This window comes from Lipotes vexillifer, unplaced genomic scaffold, assembly GCF_000442215.2.
Source record: "Lipotes vexillifer unplaced genomic scaffold, Lipotes_vexillifer_v1.1 scaffold149, whole genome shotgun sequence".
NCBI lineage: Eukaryota > Metazoa > Chordata > Mammalia > Artiodactyla > Lipotidae > Lipotes > Lipotes vexillifer.
The window spans coordinates 2,959,969-2,977,123 of NW_006779962.1; the positions used below are offsets into that span (position 1 = coordinate 2,959,969).

At 56.3% G+C, this 17,155-nt stretch overlaps 1 protein-coding gene across 2 annotated transcripts in view; it reads left to right on the plus strand.

The window, feature by feature from the left end:
• RAPGEF1 (Rap guanine nucleotide exchange factor 1) overlaps positions 1-17,155 on the plus strand; it is a 152,120-nt gene that overhangs the window by 114,534 nt on the left and 20,431 nt on the right. For both annotated transcript variants that reach the window (XM_007453116.1, XM_007453117.1), the window contains one exon: positions 185-387. In XM_007453116.1, the coding sequence (XP_007453178.1) occupies positions 185-387 (203 nt within the window). The remainder of the gene's footprint in view (positions 1-184; positions 388-17,155) is intronic.

Below are 17,155 nucleotides of genomic sequence, written 5' to 3' on the forward strand. Positions count from 1 at the left end.
CTCCACCGTGCCCCCGTGACACGCCATGGTCGCCGAGTCAGGGTTTACATCGCCTTGACACGGGTGTCCGCGTGGTAGTGTCGTACAGAGTGGGCTCTCCGGGCCCTCACCCTGGCCGCCGGGAGGGGGTAGGGTGGGGATCTGTGCACGGCGGTCTCCAGTCCAGTGCCCCCTGTGTCCGCAGTGCTAGCCTACATGCAGCTGCTCGAGGACTACTCGGAGCCGCAGCCCTCCGTGTTCTACCGGACGCCGCAGAAGGAGCACGTCTACCAGCAGAAGAACAAGCTCCTCATGGAGGTGTACGGCTTCAGCGACCCTTTCAGTGCCGGGGATGCCCCGCAGGAGCTCGCCCCGCCCCCCGCCCTGCCCCCCAAGCAGCGGCAGCTGGTAAGCGGCCCCTCCCGGGTGCCCCTCGCCCTTCCACCCCCCGCAACCAGTCTCTCATCCGGACGGGTCTCTAGGAACTGGGGTGGTCCTGGGGCAGCTTTCGGCGCCTCTCCTCCCGGGCCAGGGCTCCGGGCCGTGCTCTCGTGCCCTCGCTGAGGCCTGTCTCCTGCTGCACCATCTCCCCACCCTGGGGGCTGGCACCTTTCTTTTCCAGAGCAGCCCCTGCAGCTGGGGCTGGCTTGTACTCAGAATGTTTGCTTTCTCTGTTGACAGTCCCTTTTCTCTCTTCTTCGGCTCCAATATAGACCTCCCAGAAAGGAGGGACTCAATCAGAGCACAGGGCACGGTCTGTGTAGGGCCATCTGTGGACTTGATTTACATAATGGGCCTCACTCTGCCCAGTGATCTAACACCCCGCCCTGGCCGGGGATGGCCCAGTGAGAAGCAGCTCTATTGAAGCAGGATGGCTTTGCACAGAGCCGCTTTGTGTTTCAGGCATGGCACACCGTTCCTCCTTCAAAAACCCCTCCTGTGTAAGGACTCCGTGTAGGTGGCACAGAGGCAGGCTGTCCAGCCGTGGGCAAGCTGTGAAGCTCTGGGACCAGACAAGGGGCACGGCGGGTGCGCCTCTCAACGCTTTTCTCTTTGCCACCAGTTTACTAACTGAGTGGGCTCTGGCTAGGGTGTGGAATCCAAATGTCCCATCCAGCCGTGTTCTCCAGGAGAGGAGACCCGACTTTATCAGAGCTGCATGTGCTGTCTTGCTCTTAACACTGGTCAATCTGGTAGTGATTTAACCAGCGAGGGGCCCAGCGTGGCTGGCCAGGCTGCCTTTTATCCATTGCGAGAGGACGTGAGGTACTGCCCCGACTTTTCTGGGAGGCAGCTGCCGACCGGACGACAAAGGCCCCTGGGTGACTCCTCGAAACTGTCTGGGCCTCAGCAGTGCTGTGATTGGGCCTCGAGCATGCCTGGCCCCAGGCATCCCCGAGCCTTCCTACACTCAGCGGGCTCTGGGGCTGGCCCCGCAGAGCCACAGCCAGCCTCTTGGGGGACAGCCTGGTCCAGTAGGGGAAAGGCCAGACTCGGGCTGGGAGTCGTGGGTCGCAGTTTCTGCCACCAGCTAGCTGTGTCTCAGCAGTTGTGCTCAGGGTCTCAGTTTTTCACCTGTCCTGCTCACCCCACAGACACCTGAACATGACCGAATATGAACAGAAATTGAAAATTGATTCTAGGATTTCAAGAAGAAATTGTCACCACAGAAATATAAATGCCTGCCCCCGGGACCTCTGACCTAAAATGTTTGGTTGGACAGCTGGGCCAGTTAGGTTGAAATGTGAAGTTTTCTCATCCCCTCCTGCCGGAGTGCACGCGTGCCTGTCGGCCGGCCTTGGGCATTCTTCTCTGTACCGTGTAGCCCATAGGCGTCAGAGCACTGGGGAGAGATCCCTAAGGAGCGCACGCGAGTCCCAGCCCACGTGAGAGAGCTGTCAGACGGCCCCACCTGTGGCAGGGCGGCGGTGAGGGCAGCTCTGGGGAGAGGCCTGCCAGGGGGCCCGGGAGGTGGGCCTACACCCTGTTGAACACCGCCCTGAGTGAGCACTGGAGCTTCCGTATGGTGTCGCACGATCCTCCCCACGGCCCCTGGCACCCCCATTTTAAGTAAGCTGAGGCTGAGAGAGCTGGAGAGACTGACTCAAAGCCCACTGCCAGAAGTGGAAGATTTGGGAGCCACGCCCAGCTCTGACTGAAGCCCGGGCACACATGTGCCATGCCCTGTGCCGGCTGCTTGGCATCCCTTCTCCAGGGCAGACGCAAGAAGTGTGACCCCGTTTTTCCAGACAGAAGTGAGAGTGCTGGTTACACCTGCTGGCCCACATGTGCCGAGAGAGGCTGGTTCTAAGTGCTTTCCATGCATACCGCCCAGCACTGTGTTCCCCACATCCTACGGATGACAACCTGGGGCACAGAGAGCTTTGAGTAATGCCCGGGGCCAGGCAGGTCACGAATGGCGGGGCTCAGATTAAACCCAGGCAGCCTGGCTCCCGCTCTGCACTCTGCCGGAGCACAGAGCGGGGTCTGGGGCCCAAAATAAGCGGAAGAGCAGGGGCTCACTCAGGTCTGCGTGGCTCCTCCCACCTTACCGCCACTTCCAGCAGACCCAGAAGTGAAGAGGGCGCCCACTCACCCAGGCCATCTTTGGCAGGCATCCTTAACCCCTGAGCTGGGCCGGGAAGCCATCCCTCTCCAGAATGTCCCAGCAGAGTCGGGTAGCAGCCTGTTTAGCCTTTATGTGTACATGCCTGACTGTTCTCTGCTTTTCTCCCTCCTTCCCTGTCTTCTCTCTCCTTCCTCTGTCCAGCAGGCCTCCTATGCTGCTTCTTCCTTCTCCTCTGTCTCCTACTGTGTCCAGCAAACTAAAGTGGCCTTCACTCCCGAGGACGGCAGTGCCACTCAGGGCATCAGTGTGTCCGTCTCTAACTCCTTTCTCAGCCGGCACGGCAACTTACCTGTGCCCTCGGTGAGTCGCTCCCTGCTGCTCGCTACTGGGAAACTGGTGAGCGAGATCTTTCCCTTGTCGCTCCTGCCTCCCGACCTGTGTGCTGCCACCCATCACCGGCTCTGTCTCTCCGCAGGCCCCTGCACTAGATGGGAAAGGGTACGCGTGGTTGGCTGGCTGTGGCCCGAAGGACTGTGTGAGCGGGTGGGGTGGGGATCGTTTGCGGCCACGCTTGGAACGTCATCACCCAGGCATAAACTGGCAGGGATGTTTTGGCCTTTTTATTCCATTCTCACACTGGGCCTTGGGTCAGCCCTGTAGTGTTCTGTGTTTAAAAAGGAATAGTCCTCACGTAGGAAGCAAAGCCCCGGAGAGCAGGTTATACCCAGCATGACGGAGTTTGAGTTTGAGGGCTGTATCAGTTAGCTTTTGCTAACTCTTGCTATGTAACATACCACCCCAAAACTTGGTGGCTTAAAGCAACAGTAACTGTTTGTCATTGCCTAGGACACAGCTTAGTAGTGTGGCTGTGCTGACGCAGTTAATCTGTTCCAGTGAAACTCTGGATGTCAGGGGAAAGAACTTGGCAAGGGGGCACATTTGGGCTCCACTTAAAATGGGTTTATCCTCCCCAGGCCTCAGTTTCTGTCCTTTGGGATTGTACTTTTCCTTGCCTCTTATAACAGTTCGTGAATGGGAGGATTAAGTAAAATCATAGGAGACTTCCAGGCACTTAGTAAAGCTTAGAAAGTTTATTCCTCTTGCTCTTTCTCTTAGAGTTGTGGATCCTGGTCCTGGCTGTGCTCTAATTCTGTACAGGAGAGCTTGGGCAAGTGGCTTAACCTGTTGCACTTCCCTTTCCCTCTGTGAATGACGAGGTTGACCTGGTGACTTTTGGAGACCTCTCCAAGCTTGGGTTCCCAGTGTGGTCTTGTCCAGTTTCCATATTTGGGAGCCATCCAGCGCCCGGTTTAAGCTGTGCCTGCCCGTTGTGAGACCCTTGGGATGCAGTCCTCCCTTCAGTGTGCTAGGGCCCAGCTTTTTAGAGCCCGCACCAACCATACGTGCTGTAGAAAGGCTAAACACCACTCGCCCCACCCCCAGCCCTGCCCTGGTGCACAGACGCCCTCTGTTTCCTCAGCACGCACCTCTGGCAAGCTCCTTTCACAAATCTTGCAAAACTTGGCCTGTAGACAATCCCAGCTCTTGACAGTTTTCCCCCCTCTGTGAACAGAAAGTAAGTGTGAGTTTTCCTAAGGGTGTCTACAATATCCCTTTTGAGTAGTTTGGGGTAGAAGACTGTCAATGCATTGGACTGTTTACTACGGAATTAGAGAAAATTTGAGGGCATTTTAATTAATTTTGGGTATGAGTACGTCATGGTTTTCACCCCTGGCACGTAGGGGAGTCTTACGGCATCTTGCAGCAGAAGTGTTGTGTTCTCAGCGGCAGCTCCACAAAGGAGCCTGAGGGGAGTGAGCTAAGAAAGGTGCTTTATTTCACTTAAAGGAAAGTCCCTCCAGGCCTCAAGAGCTGTTAGTAATGGCCTAAATGTGTGCAACGCTTGACATTTGAAATGCTGAAACCCCGGAGAAATGATTTAGTGTAATACCAGCGTATTCTTGGTATATTCTCTGCTACGTTCTAAGATGAGCCCCAGACAGAAGGGCTCTGACGTGCTCTCAGAGCAGCCCTTTATTCCCGAGTGTCCCTGGGCCTGTGTCGTCAGTCCAGCATGGAATTCCCAAGGGCTGCCTCATAGGAATACAGCAGGTGCCAAATCCGAAGACACCTCACACAGTTCTTGGGCCCGTGACCTGTTACTTCTGCCGTGTCACAGGAGGATTGAAAACCTTGCCAAGGGAATTGTCGAGCAGCACACCTGCGTTGATCAATGCAGAATGAAGTCGGTGCTGGGAAAGCATTCCTGTTCGCTCTTCCCAGGATCCCAGGATAAGTTTAATTCAGTAAGCACGGAGCCTCTCCTAGTGCGGGTCAGGCAGCGAGAGGGATCCAGAGCGAGCAGCATGGCCCTGCCATCCCTGAGAAGCCCTTGCAACTGAGTAGGCAGAATAAGCTGAGCATAAAAGAGACTCTGGCCCGGGCGGAGCGCGAGTGACAGCGTGAGAGTCGCAGATGGTCTGTGGAGCCAGGGCAGCGCCGGGCAGCGCCTCGTGGGGGAGGGGCGCTTGAGTTGTGGTGTGAAGGACAGTTAGGATTTCAGGGAGATAAAGGCCAGGGAAGTCTAGTCAAAGTTGTTCCACACCGAGGGCCCTGCCTGAAGATGAGGCCGGGAAGGCCTGGCATACATTCTGGAAGGAAGATTGTCTCAAGTATAAGCACGCAGGACTGAGGTCCTGGGTGAGTGGGCTGGAGGGTAGTGACAGTAGCCAGCCCTTCCACGTGTCCTGCCCCTTAGCCCAGACCAGCTGCTCCCCGAGCTGCTCCCTTGTGGGTGCAGCCCTCCGGGGCTCAGGCCGGTCTTGAGCTCTTTCCCCACTTGTCCGCCAGACGCGTTCCTGCTCCCGTTCCTGCCTGGCGCCCACCCTCCTCTTCGCGGTCTTCGGCTGGGTCTGCTTAGCCCCCCATCCACAGGCTCCCTGTCCTTCCCGCCACGCGCTGTGATCCTAGGAGACGCGCAGGCGGACTGACGTGTGGTGTCCAGGGTATTAAGACCAGTTTCACAGGAGAAGGCGTTCAGGGAAACGATGAGTGACCGTGAGACCAGAATGACGTGGAGAGCTAGGTGCAGCCTCCCCCCGGGCTGGGAGGCCGACGCCCTCGTTCCTGTTCTGATTGTGCTGGGCCTTGCAGTGGGCCCGCCCCTTGGTGGCACTGGTAAGGGTTTGAGTGGCGGGCCCTCCTAGAAACAGCTCTCAGCCGTGGTGCTGGCGTCTGCTCCTGTCCCTGGATTCTCCTCCATCACTTGTGCCCCCCTGGGCTGCCTGCCCTGTTCTCACTGCGGCCCAGCCCGTGCTGGCTGCCCGCCTTCCACCTCCACCCCCTTCTCGTCCCTCCAGCGCCGGCCCTTCCCCCGCTCACCCTGAAGTCCCACGTGCCGTTTCCTCACCATCTCCCTCCTCTGGCTTGCGTTTTCTGTCATTCTGAACCCTAGTGGTGCCAATCTTGAAAGTTTTGGGTTGGGTCCATATTCACCTTACCCTTGACCAAGGTGTTACTGAGAGTCGACCGTTGGGGTCGCCAGTGCCCTCCAGGTATCGCAACGGCGACGTTAGAAAACTCCGCGTCTCCTGAACTATTTTCCGGTACATCCTTTCTTTGCCAGCTGATGTTTACTATCTCCAAGAGATCTGTCTGGATGCTAGGAATCTGTTGAGATACTTTCTTTACCACCTTGGCTTCCGAAATGATTCTGGAGAAGTGAAACTACTAGAAGACCCAGGTTTTGAGAAGAGCTTCGGAAACACCCGTAATAACTGCCGTCTGTTTTTAAAGATCTTTCAGGTGACAAAGTCAAGGGTGTGTCATGTTGAGGACTTCAGTTTAAAGGAGGGAGATGTGTGGAACCGCTGACAGTGACTCTCTGAGGGCTGGGCGCAGGCTCTCATGCCACAGCACGCGTGCCCTTCCGGGCCCACCCGGGGGAGACTCGCTCTGTCCGGCCCCCTCCTCGACCTCCCGTCACAGGCATCCCGGAGACCGGGGCACTCTGACGGGTCTGGAGGCCAGACGGGGAAGGGGGAGGAGGCGGGAAAGAAGAGACGATGGAGCAGGGTGAGAAAGGGATTGTGGGCCGGAGTCACGAGGGGCCCGGCCGCTCAGCACGTCACAGCACAGCGTGTGCCCTCCTGCTGGGAAAAATGTGTTCCTGCCTCCCGTGCCTGCCTCTTGTTTCTTCCTGCTGCCACCTTCTCCTTATGGCTTCCTGCCCTGCTTAGAACTCACTCTGAGAGAAGAGGGCGTGTCCGTGGGCAGCACTGGGGCCCAGGGGCGGGCAGGTGTGTCCCCGAGCTGACCTCTCCTGGGGGGCGTTGTTCCGTTGGCCTGCCCAACTCTGCGGGCCCCTCTGCGGCTTGCTGCGGCCCAGGCAACCCGGGGGCCACTCGGGTGCCCGGGAGCCGTGGACTCTCAGGCTCTGCCCCATTTTGGGGGGCCTCACCACAGAGCGTAGTGGGCAGGTGCTGGCGTCTCCTCGCTGGACTCTGGGCCCCCTGGGATTAGGGATCCACCCCCGACACACGCCTGCCGCGTGGGACGGGCCAAAGCCCTCGGCCCCCCGTCCTGGTGATTTCTGTGCATGTTCCCCCCGTCCACTGAGTTGCCCAGGCGAGAACTGAGCTCATCGTGTCCCCCCAGCCCCACATACGCGCTTCGTTTTCACGGGACACGTGCACACCCAGTCACCAAGCCCTGTGGCCCGTCCCGTCGCCCACCCCACGCTGGTCCTTCTCTCCACCCCATCGCCGCCCCCGGTGTAGCCACCGTGGCCTCCTTTCCAGCCTTGCCGCCACAGCCGGCCGCCCTCCTTCCCCGCAAAGCAGCACAGGCAGACCAAAGTGTCACCCCGTCCCTGCAGGGCCAGGCCTCCCACCTGTCCCGGGCCCCGCCTTCCCTCCGCTTTCTCCTGCCCCCCTCCCACCCCACCCCCAGGCTTCTCTCCTCTGTCCCAGCCCTTTCCCACTCCCCCAATCCCTTCCCCACCAGGCTTTGTCCTTACTTGCTGCGTGGACCTGAGTGTGCCACCCCAGCTCCGCTTTCTCCTCTGTCACTGGGGGCGTGAAGTTGTCGGGAGGATTAAAGGGAAAACACACATAAAGAGCATAATGTAGTGCAAGATGCACACCGGCATTCGGTAAAAAGGGAGGAATTATCACAGTATTGCCGCATTGGGTGGTCTTCCTTTCTTCTGCAATGCTCAGGCTCTTTTTCTCTGCGAGTAGGGATTGGGCTTTTTATGTTCTTGGACCTTGTACCTGGGTCAGGGCCCAGCAGCAAGTCGCAGGTGCTCTGTGACGCTGCCCTGAATGGGAGCGGTGACAGGGAGGCATCCAGCTCTCCCCCGCCCCACCGTCCCGGCCGTCTTTTCCTGCTTCCGAGCATTTCGTCAGAACAGCCTGAGCGGACTCATCGCGGGAGAGCCTCTCCGTTCCCACGAATCAGAGGCACTGGTCCCAGGCTGCGGACTCATCGCAGGAGAGCCTCTCCGTTCCCACGAATCAGAGGCACTGGTCCCAGGCTGTGGCCAAGAGCCCTCTTTCTTCCTCTTTTTCCTTCTCTGCTGACCCAGGAGGCTCTGGCTGCTGGCTCTCTGGCCCAAGAGATTCACAGGCACTTCTTGCCTGCTGGGCCCTTGAAATATGATTTGGCTTCTCCGGGAAGTTCACCCTGTGCTTTTCCGCCCTTCCTCAACGACCCGGGGTGCTTGTGTGGCCATCGCTTCCCTGAAGTGTGACGCCCGGGTTCACTGCCCCTCCGAGCCTAGACACAGCTTTGAGGCAGGAGGCACAGGCAGCCAAGCACCTGCCAGGTTTCTGCTGCCCACAGGGGAGCGGTAGAAGCCCGGCTCTGTGCCAGGCCCCCACCCTGGAGGAGATGGTCACCGCCTGAGTCCAGGAGTGCGCCTGGCGCACCTGCCGTGGACAGCAAGGGCCGAGTGAGGAGGTGAGACTGGTCGTAGCCCAGAAGCAGGACCGGGGCTTGGGGATCCTTGCCCCAGGGGCTCGCAGCAGCAGCCACTCCACCCAGCTGTTTCTGCCCCTCCTTCTGAAGACTCCCTGACTCTGTTGTTGGCGCTCAGGGCATTGTGGATGGTCAGCGCCCGCAGGCTGCTTCACACACAGGAACTTCCCTGCAGCCCCTCACTGCACGTGTACATCTGACTCAGTCCGTGACAGTCAACTGGTCGGGTACCAAAAGGAGCCCCTGGTCCTCGTGAAGGTCCTGTGTGATGTGAACCCTAAGGGTGCTGTTCCTACACTGACAGTTGCCTTTACATTCATGTTTTCAAGCTGTTTGTCGACTTGTCAAAGGCCCGCCCTTCCTGCTCTGTGATGGAATGTTTACCCCTGTTCTGGAGATGGAGGCACCAGAATAGAGAAACTGAACCATTTGATCAGAGTTTTAAGTCAGAGCTAAGGTTAGAATCCAGATCCCCATCCTGTGAAATACAGTGTCAAGTTGACATTTATGAATTGCTTAATGGCCAGTAAGCATTGAGACCCAATGAGGCTCAGTAGAAAGAAAAGCCCATGCGCGGGCTGGACGTTGAGAGGCATGCTTTTGTCCTTTGTGTTCTGACAGAGTGTAGCTACAGGCTCTAAATAGTGCTAAAGATAAGTATAAATTAGAGCCCTTGTCGTGCTGTTTAAATCCAAACTGAGTACAAAATAGTTGAGTCAGATTTCTAGAACTAAGTTCAGATCATTTTGGAATCTATACTAAATTTTCTTATGAAGAGTTGATGTTATTAAGGTTAATATTTGATGAATATACAGAGCATCCTAAAACGTATTGGAGGTTCTTACAAGAATATAATTAGCCACGAAACCGTGGGCCAAAAACGTAGTGTTTTCGAGGAAGATCTTGTGATTCGCTTGCAAAAATATGGAACATGAGAAGAAACATAGTAAATTTCTACTTACATCTGTCCTAAAATTCTCCTGAGCAAAACATTTTTGTTCTTTTACATCCTTTGTTATAAAAGTACAGATTAGAATTTTGACATGAGTTTAAAACATAGACTCCACCAAGAAGTTTATTCAAAGAGAAGGTATTTTTTGAATCCAGCATGAAGCTGATGTTGCCTTTCTTGGGTGAGCTGAGCGCTGTCTCATTGTTCACATGATGGGACCAACAACAGTGTCCTCGCCTTGAGCAGAGAAATCGCAAGTGCAAAAGCTTGTGGCATTGGCCTCAGAATCTGCCTCTTGGCTTCGGAAACTCATCTTTGGACATTATCTAAGATGTAGTTGTTATAAATTAACAGAAGCGCATCAAAGAAGGAAGTTCCCTCTGGGACCTAGGATAGACCTGAAGGATGGCTTTCGTAAACACGTAATCAACTGGGACCAAGAAGGAGAGCGGAGACGAGCAGTCTTCCAGCCAGTTTGCCACATGGAGTGACAAGGACCGTTATCAAGAATCCTTCCTGGCGACCTAGGAGTGATCACGTCCCATCTAAGAACCAAATCTGATGTGGTTCTTTCCAGGAGATTTCTCCCCAGGAAATCATGGACGTGTGTGTTTTGCAGCGGCTAAAAGCTTTACTTCCTTCCAAGAGAAGTAACTGACACCCATATCGTGTCGACACTCGCAGGCCCTGGTTGAAAGAAGCATCCTCAGAGCCCAGGACTGGCCCTGGGCTGTGGTTCCCACTGGCTCTCCATAGGGGAAGGAAGCCCACACCACCCTAGAAAAGCACCTTCCCTTGAATATGTTTTCTCACAAATGATGGATAAAAATTTAAGCCCCCAAACAAGCTGTCCAGTAGCTTATCTGTTTTGCTAAGTAGCGTCCAAAAACACTGAAGTCATAAGCCTTGTTTGAGCCAAGAGGATACAATAATGACTGATCTCTGGAATTCTCTATACTTCCAAACACTTGCCCACAACAATACGTCCATTCACTCCGATGAGTGCGTTTTCCCCATGATCGGTAGAGCTGAACGTTCTCCAGAGCTTGCGGCCCAAGTCACCGTGGAGTAGCTGTACCAGTCAAGGTCCTCTGGCCTGTGGCTCCAGCTCTCAGCTGCTGGCTCACTGGCTGCCCCCTCTGGCTCCCCCAGCTTTCTGCTAATCAGTGGAATTAAATGGAACGTCTGTCATATTGAGGAATCAGAATTTTTCATGTGAAGATCTGCTGTCCTGTTTTCTTGCCAACACAACACAGGGCCTGTCCCTAGTCGTTTTTCATGCCAGGATATGATGGAAAGGAAGTGACACTGAAAACCGGTGCCTGGCCGGCTTCGGGTGGCTTTGCTTTTTAGCATGTGACTGGCCACACATCACATCTGCCTCCCTCATCCTTTACACCCAGAAGACTCTCTCCACAGTTCTTTCAGGTGTATGTTTTCAAAACAGTGGGGTGCTAGCTCCTGTGTCTCCCACGAGGGCAGATCTTTTCGCTGCGTCCCTGGCTGGTATATCAAGCCGTGGCTCACTGCCTTTTGCAGGCTGGTCACCCCTCAGGAGGTCTCCGAGTGGAGTGAGCCGGCAGAATTCTGCAGCGCTGCGGGACCGTGCGCTTAGGGCCTGTCACTGTGAGATGGCCGCCCCAGCACCGTCTCTGCTGAGCCGAGCCATGTGTTACTAGGTGCGTGGCTTTCCCATGCAGCCCGTTTCTCCATCCCTGTAATAATGATCCTAACAGCAGCACTTCGTGTGGAGTAAACGAGGTGATTCAGGTAAAACCTTTAACACCTCACCTGACCAGCCTGAAGCGTTCTGTAAGAATAGCTGTCATCGTCGTCGTCACCATCATCATCATGAGATGGTTCTTGCTGGCGCTTTGACTGTGTGATCAGGGCTGGTGTGGGGGCCAGGCGCCCCCTCCTGGCTGCTCTCCCCCCCAGCACCTTGCACCGGCACTCCGAGATCTTCTGCAGAGATCTGCCGTCTCCAGACAGGCAGCCCTCGCGCCATAACTCCTCCTCGGCCCAAACAGCCTTGCTCTGGCTATAAATAAAAATCCCTGCTGCAGAGCGCAGCAGCAAAGCCGGGCACCAGCCAGATCCTAAGATAAGCTCCAGACTGTGGTGAAGGGGAGTTTCTGCTCAGCCTCCAGCCCTGCTTTCTCCTTGCCCGTGTGAATAAATATGATCTTAAAGGGCCTGGAAACATTTCTCTGGGGAGTCAGTGGAGACCGGGCTTGTTGACCGTGGTATGGGACTGAGCGTGCGAGTGTGCAGGGCCGCCGGAGGGACCGCATCTCCCCGCCCACTGGAAGGTGATTTTCCGGCTTGGCTCCTGTCCCAGCAGGACTGCATAGCTTGAATACCAGAGCTGCTGCAGCCTTGTTGTGGAGGGCGGCCTGGACGCTTTGTCCGAGAGATGGGCATCTTCCTTCCCTTTTCCTTGGTGGCTGCCCCCTCCCCTGCAGTCCGCACCCTTGGTGGCCTCCCCAGCCTCCCACTTCGGACCCGCACCTGCACAGCGAGGGAAGCTTGTCCACTACTGTCCACACCCACAGTCGATGCTCTGCTGAGTCAGGTGATATTCTAGGCACTTTAGTTAATAACATTAGAATCTATTCCTAAGTATTCCCTCATTCAGTAAATGTGTATTGAATTAATTAATTAAATGCCTTGGCTCTGTTTTTAGAGGAGTTCCTGAGGGTATTTTGGAGGGCAGGAGAGGCTAGCTGACATTGATGGCTTGTCACACAGCGGGACTTAGGGGGCGTCTCAGTAAATCCACACAGAGACCCTGTAAGAGAAGAACTGTTGTTTTCATCCCCATTTTAAAGAGGAGGTGACTGAGGCTCGAGAACTTACTTCACCTGCCCAAGGTCACACAGGTAGAGAGAGAACCCAGGACCCAAGCCCAGGTCTGTGTGACTTGAGAATGTGCCCTCTAGGCAATTCTTCCGCCTCCCAGAAAAGGCACCGCCCTGCGTGTGCGTGTAAGTGGGTGCTTGGTTACTGCAGGGCTCACTTAAGTGCTCAACACATTTACATGGGGCATGGACAAGAGGGGGCGTCAGTGAGGACGTGTCAGGACTCCAGAGTTGGCATTTGCCTTACTTCGTTCAGGCTGCTGTAGCAAAATACCAGAGACTGGATGGCTTATAATAACAAGTTTATTTCTCACAGTTCTGGAGGCTGGAAGTCCAAGATCAGGGTGCCAGCATGGTTAGGTGAGGGCCCTCTTCCTGGTCACAGATTTATCGTTGTCCTCACGTGGCAGAAGGGTGAGGCATCCCCCTGGAGCCTCTTTTCTGTGGCACAGATCCCATCATCCCTGGGGGTTAGGATTTCAACATAAGAATTTGGGGGGACGCAGACATCCCGACCATAGCAGCATTGAGCATGAATCGTAAACTAGATGGAGTCATGGCCAAGGGAGAGGTATCTGTTAGCATATCTCATAGCAGCACCTGCGTGCTGGGAGTGAGCATCCCACAGGCCCGGGGACCGGGCTCCTGCGTGAGACCTCAGCCACTGCCCGAAAGAGGCTGGCCTCCCAGGACCGGGCCGTCCCATCCCTCCATCCCTCGGCTGGTGCATTTCACTCAAGGTCTTCTCTGCGCACCTTTCCAGCCAGTGAGAGAGCTTCACTGTGAGGGGAGCATCCTCCACAGGTGAAATGGAGAGTCCCCAAAGCCAAACCCGTCACCCCTCTGCCATCCCCAGCAAGGCCAGGCCTGGATGGCTGCCCTGAGAGGCCAGGTGAAACATGGCACCTGCCGGGGGAGGGCACTGTGGCTGCTCAGGCCCCACAGCCCTCGAGGGGGAGAGCAGCCGAGCCAGGGGGTCCACCACCCCCAGCTTCTCTCAAAAGAAGGGATGTGGACGAATCGGAACCGGTAGGAATCTAAGCCTTCGGTGTCGGTACAGCACTTCCACTAATTCACCTGCCTGTGTCCAAGGGTCAGCCTTGAGTTTGTGAGTTAGATGGGGAATGAAATGTGTAAAGACGAGTCGGTTCCCAGGCAGTATCCTGGGTCTGATATAAACCAGCAGCCAGTGGGGCTCATGGGGTGAGAGGGCCTTGGCCTCACCAAGGAGAGGGGAGGAGCTCTAGACTGATCCGCACAGCCTAGGAGGGCAGGGCGGGCAGCAGGGGGACAGAGGGAGGCTGTGCCTGTCCCTTGAGTGGCAGCAGCTCTCAGTCCAGTTAACCTGTAAGCGTGTAGCCTCGCAAAAACGCTTAAGGCTATGTGAGTGGCTTTGACCTCTGGTTAGTTTAAAACTTCATTTCTTCTTCCTCCTTGGCCGTGGGTTTCAGAAATCCTGTACCAAAATGCAAAGGACATTTGAGTGAGCAGTGTGCATGTTTGTGCTGGGTGGGCTGTTGTCAAGTTCCAGCACCTGTGGTGGGAAGTGAGCCTGGCAGGGACTCTTCAGATTCAGGCCCTGCCTCAATCTCCTCCACGTTTGGCAGGTGTCGGCAGACGCTTTGCACGACGTGATGACACTGTGGGATTCTTGTCCCAAAGCTCGCCCATCTGTCCTGCCGCAGCAGAGCCCAGGCCCGAGTGCGCTCACGGGCTCTAAGGAGCTGTGGGCATCTGCTGTCGCGCCCCAGCCTGACCTCAGCCTTTTCTCTCACGATGAGAATCTCGAAGAGCGTAGCCTGGTGGTTCTAAGGTGGCGTCAGAGGCATTGCACTTCATTTGTTAAAAAAAGAAAGAAGAAAGTTTAGGCAGAAAGGGAAATGAATTCAGAAATTTTTAGCATTTTGGTAGCACAGTTCTTTCAACCATTTTTTAAGGCTTATGCCCTTCCCTTCCAAAAGGATTTGAAGTGATTACAACATTTAAAAGGCTGCAGTGTTTGACTTCCAAGGAATAAAACCAGAGAGATTCAACCAAAAAGCTCAAAATAAGTAAACATGACCAGGTGTCTGTGACTGCACACACTGAATTTAGCCACCAGGTTCCTGGAAGGACAAGAGGCATAGATGGGGTTGCGTGGGTTTCATTTTCTGACAAAGAGGACGGGACCCCCATACGGTGGGGGGCGGCTTGCTCTCCTTTGGGGGTACCCACATCCTGCCCCTGAGGACAGGATAGACACTGCCCCTTAGACACTGAGGACAGCACTGGTCAGGCTTCAGGCCCTTCTCAAGTGACCCGTGCCAGGGTGGGGGGACCTCAGGCCAGAGGAGCGCGGGGGTGGTTTGGCCTGAGTGGTGGTCCTGGTTAGAATGACTGTGAATGGCCTGTCACGGCTCAGCTGAGTTAATCTAATTACTTTTTCTTTTGTCTGTTTTCCTCTTCCCATCCTCTCGTGTTCGTGTCTGTGTTCCACTCTGACTCTGTAGTATAAATCTGTGTTTAGGTCCTACTCCCAGGACTTCGTGCCTCACAGCCAAGCTTCCATCCAGCCTTTCCTCCCGTCTACCTCCTCTTCCTCTCCACATTTCCCACCTGTCCACCAGTCTCAGAGCTCTGACTTAGCGGTGCCAACCATAGCCAGTCCGCCTCCCAGCACCCTGGACGGGCCTCTTTCATCTTCTCAGGAGAGCAGCTTTCATGGGAACACTGTCTGCCTTCCTTCCGAAACCTCTTTCACTGACTCGCCCCAGACGCCTTCGGTGAGAACTCAACACACACACACGCCTCCCCGTGGGGCTGCGCCTTCTGAGAAAGCCTCCGCCCTCACGAGCGGGCAAGTCTGTTGCTGGCGTGGGCCCAGTCGCGGCGTGGCTGGACTGAGGGGTGCACAGGTCACCAGGTGAAATCGTAGCCCGTCTGTTTCCTTCTCTGCAAAGTTCCCATCAAACTAGGGATCTGATTTTCCACAAATGGGTTAGTGACCCTTTAGAGACAACAGGTTGTCATAAGCATAAGATAGCAAATGCTACTGGTTTTCTGTGTGATTGGTTGTTTCTAGAGGAAGGTGCAGAGATCTCCGACAGCTCAGAAGGCAGTTGCGTGTTTAGTTGCTGAGGTGCTGAGGGTGGAGGGCCTCTGCTGTGCTGCGAGATGGGCCGCAGCCCTACACCCGGGCACAGGGAAGTGCTGCCGTGCGCGTGGGCGGGGACGCGACAGGTAGTGGGGCAGAGCAAGTGCAGGCACGTGCAGCCAGCGCTGCAGCGTGGAGCTGTCTTGATGTGTTGCCTTCCTCTCTCCATGTTTGGCCCCAGCACAGCAGAGTGGGGGAGGTGTACGCCTCCACCAGGACAGCCTGAGTGGCCCTTGACGCCTTTGGGGAAGCTCCAGCAGGAAACGTGGGTCCCCTCTGACAGAAGCAGGAGGTGGCAGAAGCAGCTTTGTTCCCCGACCCTGGGAAGGCGTCCCCGGAGAACGGCGGGCACGCCGCTGCCGCCGTCCCCTCCTCCGGTCAGGGCCAGCCCCGTGGCGGGGGGCCGTCACATGTGCGTTCCCTCTCGTCCTGTCTCCCCCAGAGCGAACGCGCCAGTGAGGGTGAATCCGTCAGTCTGTATGCCTCTGGCCAGAGCAGCGGGCTGCCTTGTGCCTGCGGCCTAGCCTGGCAGGGGTCGGGCCCTGCTTCTGTCTGGCTGAGCCTCCTGGTCACCAGCAGCCATCCTGCGTGAGACCTCAGCCACTGCCCGAGCCAGGGGCCGGTCAGCTCCACGGGGAGAGGATGGGGCTTCCAGCGGAGCCTCCTTTGCTTTCGCTTCCGCGGCGTGCTGCTCCTCCAGCCTGGCCGGTGGGCCATCTGGGCATCGCGGGAGCAGCCTGGCCTTGGCCCTGGCCGCGTGTCCGGTTGCTCTCAGGGATTTCTTTCTACCCCATCTTCTGGCGTTGGGGCCCGTCTTCTGTCCCTCCCCCAGAGGCAGGGACTCCTCTCTCCCACACTGAGCCTTCCAAGCCGACATCCCCCTCCCACCCAGCAAGCTCCAGGCCTACAGTCCCTGCTTCCAAGGAACCTGGTGAGTCCACCAGGCCTCCCTCCTCTCGTGGTTGCCCTTGTTTTACTGCCCTCCCAGCACCAGACAGTCAAGGTACAGCAGTTCTGTTAAGCAGTCAGCTTTCCAGGTTTTGCTGCGGCAAAACATGAGCAACTGCAAAACCTTCGAAACGAATTCTCCCCACCATCCCGAGTGGGGGGCCGAGTCCCTGGAGGGGAGGTGCCGTGAGGACTCCGTCCTCCTCAGGGGTCAGTTCGAGGGGCCCGGTCAGTCTCGTTAGGATTGCCCCCTAAGGGGGCCCCCATAGCACCTAGATATCCACATGAGGCAAGCTCCACTTCAGGTATTAGCATGTTGTAGAACACTGTGGAGTTTTCACTCCAGTGGGTTCAGCCCCGTCCTTGGGAGGTAAGCTGTTTGTCGCCTGGTGTTCCCACCTCACCTGTCCCCTCTGGTGACCTCCCCCACCATCATCCAGTTCAGCCTCTGCACACGGAGTCCATTCCAGGCTGGCCTTCCAGAGCTCTCCCTCCACCTGTGACCCCGTGAGGTGCTGCAGTGTCCTCCATGAGGACGTGACGCTTCATACTCCGCCCACCCCACCCCGTTCTCTGTTGTGGCCTTGGTGGCAGACCAGGGATGCCGGGGGGCCGTGTCGTCATTGAGTGGGTGGGCCCAGGTTCCTAGGAAGAAGCAAGGCTGCTGGAGGACGGAGGGGTTGCCTTTGTGCACTCGAGCAGCTAGGCCCTTGAGAAGCATAGCTGTGGTGCTG